Genomic DNA, 11,409 nt, shown 5'->3' on the forward strand with positions numbered 1-11,409 from the left:
GAAGGAAAACGTTCCTTTAGAGGGCCCTTTTATAATTCCGACGGTCGTAGGGAGGGGTGGGTGCGAGGACAGACGAAGATTCTGTAGTCGGTTGGGAGACCGTGGCTGTTGGACACGCCCGGTCATTCATACCAACCCCCGCATTCTAGGTGGCCAGGACTCACAGAGCCAGGGCCTGGGGCTGATGCTGTGCAACGCAAGGTCCATTGTCAATAAGGCCCCCCTCATCTACGATCTGATTCTGGAGGGGGAGCCGGACCTTGCAGGGATTACGGAGACCTGGTTGGGCCATGAGGGGGGCTTACCCCTTGTGGAAATGTGCCGATCAGGATACCGTGCATTGCATCAGCCTCGGGCCCGGGGTAGGGGTGGTGGGGTAGCGGTAATTTTACGGGAAAGTCTAGAACCGAGAGAGTTCACTGTACCACAGATATCCGGATGTGAGTCCCTTGGTGTGAGATGGGGCCCAGGGAGTCAGTTGGGCTTGCTGATTGTATACTTGGCTCCTCGCTATGCATCAGCGGCCCTGCCAGAGCTCCTCGAGATGATCGCAGAGATGGCGGTTGAGACCCCCAAGCTGATAGTTATGGGGGATTTCAACCTGCCATCGATGGGCGAGTCATCCGAGGCGGCTCGGGAGTTCATGGCTTCCATGACAGCCATGGACCTGACCCAAGTAGTTCAGGGCCCCACACACGAGGGAGGACACACGCTGGACCTTATTTTTTGTCTCTGGCCAGTGGATGAGTGATCTGGGAATGGGGGATTTAGTTATCACACCCCTGTCATGGTCAGATCACTTCCTTCTCCGGCTCGACTTCCCAGGCGCTACCCCCCATCGCGGGGAGGTGGAACCAGAAGGTCCTAGATGGTTCCGCCCCAGGTGACTGATGGAACCACACAGGTTCCAGATGGAGCTTGGGCCATTTCCTCTATCCCTGACCCGCTCCCGGACGGAGGACCTGGTGGCCGCATGGGATAGTGCGGCGGCCGGGGCCTTGGACCGGGTTGCGTCTTTGCGGCCTCTCCGGTGGCAGTGAACCACCCTGGCGCCTTGGTTTACCGAGGAGCTAAGGGTGATGAAGCGCCACAAGAGACGCCTAGAGAACAGATGGAGATCCTCACGCTCTGAATTTGACTGAACACAGGTAAGAGCCTACTTACGGACTTACCTAGTGGCATTAAGGGTGGCCAAATGTCAATATTCTGCCACTCTTATTGCGTCCGCAGAAAACCGCCCTGCCGCCCTGTTTCGGGTGACCCGCTCCCTCCTTTCACAGAGGCCGCGGGAAGCCCCTCTACAGGGTAGAGCAGAGGAATTTGGGGAATATCTGCAGGATAAAATCGCCCAAATCCGGAGCGAATGGGTCTCCCTCAGTGATCCAGGGGTGACGTTGGAGGCGAGTCTTGAGGGACCACTCTGGGAGGAGTTTGACTCTGTTGCCGCCGAGGATATGGACAGGTTACGCGGGCGACTGAGGGCCACCACATGTTTGCTGGACCCGTGTCCCTCCTGGCTGATACTGGCAGCCTGGGAGGTTACACGAGGCTGGCTCCTGGGACTAGTGAACGCTTCGTTGAGGGAGGGGTCCTTACCAGCTGTCTTGAAAGAGGCGGTGGTGAGGCCCCTACTTAAGAAGCCTTCCCTGGACCCATCAGAGCTTGCCAATTATCGTCCTGTCTCCAACCTTCCTTTCTTATCGAAGGTTGTAGAGAGTGTGGTGGCGCAACAGTTCCCTCGTCACCTGGAGGAAATTGACTATCTAGACCCGCGCCAGTCCGGGTTCCGGACCGGTTACAGCACGGAGACGGCTTTGGTCGCGTTGGTGGATGATCTCTGGAGGGCTAAGGATGGGGGTTGTTCCTCCATCCTAGTCCTATTAGATCTCTCAGCGGCTTTCGATACCATCGACCATGGTATCCTGTTGCATCGGCTGGAGGGATTGGGAGTGAGGGGCACCGTTCTGCGGTGGTTCTCCTCCTACCTCTCCAGACAGACGCAATGTGTGTTGGCAGGGGAGCAGAGGTCGACCCTGAGGCCACTCACTTATGGGGTGCCACAGGGTTCGGTCCTCTCACCTCTCCTGTTCAACACATACATGAAGCCGCTGGGTGAGATCATTTGAGGTTTCGGGGTTGAGTATCATCTATATGCTGATGATACTCAGTTATACATCTCCACCCCGAACCACCCCAACGAAGCCGTCGAGGTGATGTCCCGGTGCCTGGAAGCCGTACGGGTCTGGATGGGCGACAACAGACTCAAGCTCAACCCTTCCAAGACGGAGTGGCTGTGGTTACCGGCACCCCGGTTCAGCCAGTGGGTTCCATCTCTGGCCATTGGGGATGAGCAACTCACCCCCGTGGACCGGGCGCGCAATTTGGGCGTCCTCCTAGACGCGCGGCTGTCGCTGGACGACCACGTGACAGCCGTGGCTAGGGGGGCCTTCCACCAGGTTCACCTGGTGCGCCAATTGCGCCCCCTACTGGACCGGGACGCCCTTCGCACAGTCACTCAGGCCCTGGTGACGTCCCGCCTGGATTACTGCAATGCTCTCTACATGGGGCTCCCCTTGAGATGCACTCGAAGGCTGCAGCTGGTCCAGAATGCGGCCGCGCGGGAAATTATGGGGAGTACCAGGTACTCCCATGTAACACGTCTCCTGCGCAAGCTGCACTGGTTACCTGTGGCCTTTCGGGTGCATTTCAAGGTGTTGATTCTCACCTTTAAAGCGCTCCATGGCTCAGGACCTAGTTATTTGCGGGATCACATCCTACCCCAATCATCCCTGCGACCAATTCGCTCTCACAGGGAGGGACTCCTCCGGGTGCCATCCGCCAAACAATGCCAGTGGGCGACGCCCAGGAGTAGGGCCTTCTCTGTGACGGGCCCGACCCTCTGGAACGACCTCCCCCCTGACATTAGAATCATTACTGACTTCCGCTCCTTCCGTAAGGAACTCAAGACCCACCTGTTCCAATTAGCTGGCCTGACCCAATCGCAATCATGATCTAATCCCTTGATCTTCCTGACTGGTTATTTTAAATTGGGGTATTTTAATTTGGTTTTAATCATTAATTAATCTAGGCACTATTGTACAGACTTATGTTTAATTTGTTTTTATGGGATTTTGTAATTTGCTGTATATAATGTTTTTATAATGTTTTTATTCTGTCTGTACACCGCCCCGAGTCCCCTAGGGGAGAGGGAGCGGTTAACAAATCCAATAAAGTAAGTAAGTTAGTAGACAGGTTACAACTGTCTACACTCAGCTTTTAACATGGCCCAGATTAAAACAATTAGCTTACTGTTTGGGAGAAAAGTCAATATAATAAAAGTTTTAACATAATATAAGAGTTGGGATTATATGCAAATCTGGAATTTGGGTCACCTAATAAAGCTAATTTACAAAGATTTAGGAAAAATAAATAAGATGCTTTTTTTAATGCAATTCATAATTTGCAAATGTAAGGACCTGCCCCAGTTGGTCCCTCAGGAAAGCAAAGCTCTTGAACCCATTGAGTTGAATCAAAAGAACTTTTACTGAAAGAATGGAGTTGCAATAAAGTCAGATGGTATCTGAAAACACCCATGCAAAGCACAAAGCAATTCTTTCATATCTCCAAACCCAACCCCCCATGCCAGTTCACCGGCAGCCAATGTGATGCCGCAAGGTTGTTTTGAGAACACAGTTCAACTCTAAGGGCATGACGGCCTTGGAACCAGACTGGAACCGACTGGGAGGGAGTCTGCTCCATTTCTGAAGGCAATCCCCATCTTAATTCCCAAGCAATTACAGCAAAAGCAAAAGCATGCAAAAAAATGCCAGCAAGCCATTCTCCTCCCACCTTTCCAACAGAATGGCAAGACGTGATAATGGACCTGACAGCAATATTGCCACAGATTGTTGACACTGTCAATAGATGGTTTTCAAAACAGACTAGACGTTTGAAAGGGCATAGGCTTATATCAGTATTAACCACGATTGCTAAAAAGAATTTCTATGCAGAAAGATGATTTTTTTTTCCAAGTGATGCTTGGAACATCCTAAAGTTCATTGTGATAATTAATTATTAGGACACTTCATTAAATATTATTACGATAATAATAATTATCATGATGATAAGAGCATGCTGGGTGAGTAGGAAATTTCCATCCTCTTGTTATTTTGAGACTCACCTCTTAATACTCCCCAAACTTTGTCTGCTTTTAACACAGATGTGGGCATTGATACTTGAAGATGATCTTAAAAGGGAAAAAAAATATTTAACATGGAATTATTATTCAGTAAAACAAACCATGAAACAGCCACTTAGAAAATTAGCACATTGAGTGCTTATATGTGCAAACCAAATGTGGAAGGAAATGTGTTCTACGGGTCTAATGAAAGGAAACTAAGCCCATACAGAGCAAATCACTTTCCCACTACAAGCAGCCTCTAAGGAGTAAACATTTTTTGGTCTCATGTTACTTATGATTTCCCAAACTGAATGAGGTTGCTCAGGAAACAGATTTGTGTATCTGATTCACACCTCACCTGGTTTTGCAGTGGAACAGGGGAAATCAACAAATATTTCTAAGAAGCTTGCAGTACTGCATATGGCTACAACATATTTTTTTCTCCATGGATGGGATCAATAGATGTTGTCGTACTCTAATGCCTTTCTTATGCACTAAGGTTTATGTTCTGACTCCCCTCTTCACACCTGTGAACAAGCCAAAACACAGGCTTGGCTGGTTGCCACTGTTTAATTGCAGATAACAGACCTTTTGGCCGAACGCCCAGATAAATCAGAATACACAAAAAACAAACCAGATATTCAGACACAGCTCTAAGACATTGACTTTCTTCACTGCTAATTTCGAATGGTTGTTTCCTGCAAATGTCCCCTCCCAACGCCTCACCTATAAGCTCTCTTGGGAGGGGCCAATCTACAACCACCTGTGCTAATTATCGTCTGTGAGCCTGCCTACAAAGCTGCTGCTTTCCTTTCTCAGCCCCTCTTACTCTTGCATCAGGGACTGACTGCCTTTGATCTTCTCCACCGCTCCATGCTTCAGGCGCCTCCTGGTGGCCAACCTGCCTCTCTGGTCCCTGCTCTGAACCTGCAACCTGCACAGGATCTTCCACATCATCCAAGGCAGACTCAAATGATCCCTCACTATCTGAATCCAGCATCAGCTGAACCGGATCCTGCTGGGCTACAACAGGTTTCTAATGAAAGTGCAAAGACAAAGCATAAATGGAAAAGTTCAGTATTTCCCTATCTTTGTCCATTTGCAGATACATTAATTGTTCTGAAAAGGAAATGGAATTTCCTCCAGCTTAGAAAATGTTCAAGGTCTTTCATTCACAGACACCCACATCCCTGAATAGATTAGGGGGAAAAATAATGTCAACAGGATCACAATCAAGCTGCATTCCTTCTACTGAAATTTAGAATCTTTATAAATTCAAGATTATGTCATCCTCACTTCACAGGGAAACTTTAGTATTTTATTAAAAATAAAGCCTTTAATGAGATGGGGAAAAAATCCCAAATCAGTCCATTGACTCCTGAGCATGTGGAATCCTAACCAATTGCATGGGGAAGGAGATGGAAAAAGTTTCAGAATGAGGAATTGAATCGTGTATGTTTGAGAAGAACTCATCTGATAGAATATTAGATTTTATTGCCAATCCCATTTGTGTTGATCAAATATTTCAATTATCAAAATATATACATCTAGTTTGCACAGTGAATTATTTGACTGGGTAAATAACATTCATCTCCATCTATCTTTATAACTAGATAAGCTATGAGTAATGGATTGTGAATATAACTTTGGCAGTAGGCAGGAAGGCCATAGCCTTCAGGTCACAAGTGAGACAAAAGATATATCAAGCTAGAAGGAATGGGGGTGTGGGAAATGTCTCAGAAGAATGGCTGCCAGGACGTAAATCAAGGACTTAGCAGAAATCCTCCCTAGTTCTCTGGAAAGTAAAGGCAGGGAGGGCAGAAGTGCTTTCAGATATGCAAGATTCTATTACTCAACCTAGTGAAGCTCATGATTTTGGTTTCTTATCCGAACTATCATAAAGGGCTGACACTATATAACTGTATCATAAATACATATATTAGTCACAATGAGTCTTATTAAAGAAATTTTGACCTGCAATATCACAATATTTTATTCAATTACTCACCAGATAAAATTTTAGATAAGAAGGTGGTTATTACAGATGATTAAAATAGCGTCCAATACAGTGGTAGGATTCAATTTTTTTTACTACCGGTTCTGTGGAGCACGGCTTGGTGGGTGTGGCATGGCTTGGTGGGCGTGGCTTGATGGGCATGGCAGGGGAAGGTTACTGCAAAATCCCCATTTCCTTCCGATCAGCTGGGACTTGGGAGACAGAGAACAGATGGGGGCGGGGCCAGTCAGAGGTGCTATTTACTGGTTCTCTGAACTACTCAGAATTTCCGCTACTAGTTCTCCAGAACTGGTCAGAACCTGATGAATACCACCTCTGGTCCAATAATATACCCATAAGATGTAAGAAAATAAGGAAGACAGAAGACAGGCGCAATTCTATACAGATTTATATTGTCAGATACTCACAGGATTCATCTGATGTAATACTAGGGAATTTATCACATTCGGAATCCTTTGAAGTGATAATCACCTGAAGCAAGGACAATTCTGTTTCACATAGGGATTTTTTCTCATCTTGATTTTGCCATTTGGAATACCCAAACATATATTCATAATATCTGGAAGGAAATTCAATGGCACGGGAAAATGTTATTCAAAGTTTGCTTTCTAGCAAGATTGTCACACACTGGAGAAACCCAAATCTAATAATTCAAAAAGAGACAAGCTATTGTTTATTTTTTTCATAATAGAGAGACTATATGTAGTATTAATACTTTGTGTTATTTTAACGAGTTTTCAAATTATTTCTGGTCAGAAATAATTTCCTTGAACCTTGTTCCCCACAGCAAGATTTGACTCAACAATGGTTTCATTCCGTTGAACCTTGGCTTGTTCTAACTGTAATGGTTGAGTTCAAACATTGAAATAAACTGAAAGTCAACAAGATAAGAAATAGCTTAGCATATCTGTATAACTTTCAATTACTGAAACAGAACTTTTTTTTTAATTGAAAAAGTTTTATACAAACAAATTTCCCCCCCCTTTTTTACCCCCCCGACATATAATATAGATCACATACAAATACTATACCCTCTTCCCTCCCCCCGTCTTAAGATAAGTTTCTCATTCAAATATTGTACCCCCTCATCTCCCAACAATCATAATTTAAATTTCTCTTATAGTGACAATAGCCCATTAACCCCATCTTCTAAATTAATTGAACATATATAAATCATAACATAAATTTCTCTTAAAGTAACAATATCCCATTAGTCCCATCTTCTAAATTAATTATACATATATATTTCCCCACCCTCCACCCTAACCCTCCCCCAACTTTTAAATTGATCTGAATATACCAATTCTTTGTTAAACTTTGGGTTTTGAAATTCAGAAAAAAATGTATTATTTTTAAGATCCTCTCTCAACACCTACCCACAATTTTCAGCCAACATGGAAACAGCCTTTGGATTGAAAATGTCATAACACTGCTGCACAAATGATGTGAATTCGGTAATCTGGTTACCTTGTGACATTATTACTTCATTTGTGTGATTATTTATTTTTTAAATTTACACGCCGCTTGCAATGATTCTGAACAATTATTGCGTTTAAGATGCTACTTGTTTTCAGCTACAGATACTTTACATTGACAATGGTATATTCTGAAGGTACCAACTTGGGAAAAATTGTTCTAAGTTGAAAGGCAGTTGTCTCTGAGATCACTTCAGTGTAATTATCCTACCTATAATGGAAGGGAGCATTAACCATGCATTTCCTGCTGTCCGTTGCTTCACTGAAGTATGCTCAGAATCTCCACCATCAACATTTAAAATTTATCTGTAAAAATGCATATTTTTGTACACTTGGATTCTAGATGTTATGCAATAGTCAGTCCATTCTTTTATTGGTAACAGACCTACAACTATCCCAAGTTAGTTAAGTATCAGACAGACAAGAATCACGTGCTTTCAAAAATAATGAGAACACAGGCTTCCAGTGTGATTCTTGGCTGACTAAATAATGAACAAAGATGACAACCACTGTGCAGAATAAAAGACCAGTTAGTAAACAAGCTCTTCACATTTTTTCGGAGAGGGAAAGATTGGGAGATCTTCGGTGAGTGCTGATAGGCAGCTCATTGTGAGAAGACTCTAAAACACTTGTCTCTTATGGGTTTGAGACAGTGGTGAAATTCATTTTTTTTTACTACCGGTTCTGTGGCTGTGGCTTGGTGGGTGTGACAGGGGAAGGTATACTGCAAAATCTCCATTCCCTCCCCACTCCAGGAGAAAGATACTGCAAAATCCCTATTCTCACCTCACTCTGGAGTCAGCCAGAGGTGATATTTGCTAGTTCTCTGAACCACTCAAAATTTCCACTACTGGTTTTCCAGAACCTGTCAGAACCTGATGAATTTCACCCCTGGTTTGAGAGCCAAAAGTCAAGGAGAAAAAAAGTATTTTCTAATCACCTTCAAATGGGGAACTTAATTTGACATGTGGTGAGTTTTATGTTCTTCAGATTTAAGAAATATTAGAGTCTCAAAAATTTAAAATAATATACAATTGGCAAAAAGCAAGAAAAAAGGATTTTTATTTATGAAAGTTTGAAATGGATCAGAAAACCAGAAGTTTGAAATATTGATATTTTTTTTGGTGCAAGACTTGAAAAACAAGTATATAATTAAATAATATACTATAATGAAATTAAACTCATATAAGAAGCAAGGTTTTATTAAAATTGAAAATAGATAATGGAAGGAACCAAATCACCAGGCTGAAAATAGTTCAAATGAATGAAAACTATGTCTGTCTGTCTGTCTGTCTGTCTGTCTGTCTGTCTGCCTGCCTGCCTGCCTGCCTGCCTGCCTGCCTGCCTATCTATCTATCTATCTATCTATCTATCTATCTATCTATCTATCTATCTATCTATCTATCTATCTATCTATCTATCATCTATCTATCTATCTATCATCTATCTATCACCCTCTACCTAGACTTTCAGAGTTTCAAGACATGGAAGACAATACAACTGAGATTATCAAAATGGGAGTACACAAAGCAAATAAGAATAGAACAGAACAGAACAGAATAGAATAATTGAGTTGGAAGGGACCTTGTAGGTCTTCTAGTCCAACCCCCTGCTTAGGCAGGAAACCCTACACCACTTCAGACAAATGGTTATCCAACATCTTCTTAAAAACTTCCAGTGTTGGATCATTCACAACTTCTGGAGGCAAGTTGTTCCACTGATTAATTGTTCTAACTGTCGGGAAATTTCTCCTTAGTTCTAAGTTGCTTCTCCCCTTGATTAGTTTCCACACATTGCTTCTTGTCCTATCCTTAGGTGCTTTGGAGAATAGCTTGACTCCCTCTTTTTTGGGGCAGCCCCTGAGATATTGGAACACTGTTATCATGTCTAAGAAAAGAATCTGGATCTTGATTCCTGTAGACAGAAACTTTTCAGCAACCATTGTAATCAGAAGGGAAGCTTAACAGTCATTCAGTCCATGCCTCTCCACAGGGCATGCACCTGTACCCCTTTAGATGCTCCAGTAGTGGTGAATATAAGTAACTCAGAGCTGAACTGCTGGGAGTTTCCTGGGAGCCTCCGATTTCTGATGTTTATCTCAGACATTTTGTTTCATGGTTAGAGTAACATCAGTGCATTATTCTGATGTTACCCAGACTGGCAACGAAACATCTGCGGGGAAAACAATCAAGTTCAGAGAACACCCATAATTCAACTCCTTAGGTATTTCCGCACTTCAGCTCCTAGCAACCTCAGCCGGACTAGATCTGTGGTGAGAGATGCTGGGAACCGTAGTTCGATAACGTCAGGCGATATACAGCCTCTCTACTCCGTCCAACTATACAGATCCCGTAAAAGAGCGCAGGAAGGATGTAATTGCAGCATTTCATGTGATGACTTAAGCAGAAGAGGGAAAACTCTTCTGATTAAGAGGGAAAACTCCCCAGCTCAAGAGAGCTTCTTTCGCTTAAAGCAGGGGTGTCCAAACTTGAGAACTTTTAAGATTTGTGGACTTCAACATTCCAAATTTTGGAAGTTGAAGTCCACAAGTCTTAAAAGTTCTCAAGCTTGGACATCCCTAAGGCTTCATTGGGAGAAAAATTCTCTTGCGGTTCTGCAAGCATCATCCCGGAGGTCTTCCGTCTATGCCAGGGTTACCATGCTGATCCCCCTCTGTCCCCTTTTGCTTTCCCCGCTCCTTCTTATTCCGCTCCAACTCATCCCAAAGAGAACGGAGAGACTCACCTGCGGAAAGCGTCCTGCAACAGGGAGCAGTTCGGATCCGCGGAGGATCCCGGGCCGTGAACGATCTGGAACTGATCGGGCGCCAGCCGGAACCTCGTTGGGGAGACGCGGAGCGACTGGGGCAGCGGCCAAAGCGAGCCGTAAGGGGACGAGGGCGGCTGCGCCCGGGGGCTCAAAGACACCAGCTCCTGAGGCCCCGCCGCCCACCTTGGGTACCGAGACGAGGCCGCCAGGAGCCCCGAAACGGCCAGGAACAACCCGAGCAGTTCTAGGCTCCCCATAATCGCCCGCCCGTTAACTCGGCAGCCGAGACCGACAACCGCTCCCTCCCTGGCCTCTCAAGAGGAAGGTCCTCCCCAGCAGCTCCCAGCCCCTCCTTCTTCAGCTCTCCCGGGATAAGGGCAAAGCTGCTGCTCCCGCCCGCCAAATGCCCCTCCAGGGAAAACGCCCAGCTGCCGCTGCTGCCCATTGGACGGAAGCACCCGCCTGAATCTGGCCGCCGCAGAAGCGGAGAGTCCGCCTGCTTCTTCCCTTCCCTTTAGGTGTCCCGCGTTGTCCGATTTCCGGCGCTCAGGCCAAGCATCCGAGAAGAGCCGCGGTAAAACACCGCTTGCCCTCTCCTTTGGCCGTTGCTCTGAGTTGCTCCCTTTCTCTTGGTTCTCTGCGACCTTTGGAGACGGGACGGTGAAATGCAATGCAAGAAAAATGCAAGAAAAATAGCCAGCGGAAAAAACCCCAATAGGGTAGAATCTTCAGTGATCCGGTTTTTGGAAACTAATCCATATTTCCTCACTGCAATTGTTTTTTTTTAAAATTATTATACGTTTTTTCTTTATAATACATCACATTTCCAGTTTTGCAACCAAAAAACTGTACTGGCTAAATCAAGTCCTTTTAAAAATATACATAGTATTATACATCCTGATGTACATCCCCATGAATATTCCTAAGAGATCTATAAGGATCGTGCATAAGCGTACCAGCGCGCCTAC

General features: G+C 45.0%; 1 protein-coding gene across 1 annotated transcript in view; it reads right to left on the reverse strand.

The window, feature by feature from the left end:
• Positions 1 to 10,727, reverse strand: part of HEXB (hexosaminidase subunit beta) — a 27,066-nt gene extending 16,339 nt beyond the window's left edge. Inside the window, exons 1-3 of the mRNA XM_081945115.1 lie at positions 10,418 to 10,727; positions 6,605 to 6,756; positions 4,181 to 4,246 (exon numbers count right to left, since the gene is read on the reverse strand). Coding sequence (XP_081801241.1) covers positions 4,181 to 4,246; positions 6,605 to 6,756; positions 10,418 to 10,698 — 499 coding nt within the window. The 5' untranslated portion in view covers positions 10,699 to 10,727. The remainder of the gene's footprint in view (positions 1 to 4,180; positions 4,247 to 6,604; positions 6,757 to 10,417) is intronic.
• Positions 10,728 to 11,409: the final 682 nt, after the last annotated feature.

The sequence above is a fragment of the Natrix helvetica genome (genome assembly GCF_964273705.1).
Source record: "Natrix helvetica genome assembly, chromosome: 2".
NCBI lineage: Eukaryota > Metazoa > Chordata > Lepidosauria > Squamata > Natricidae > Natrix > Natrix helvetica.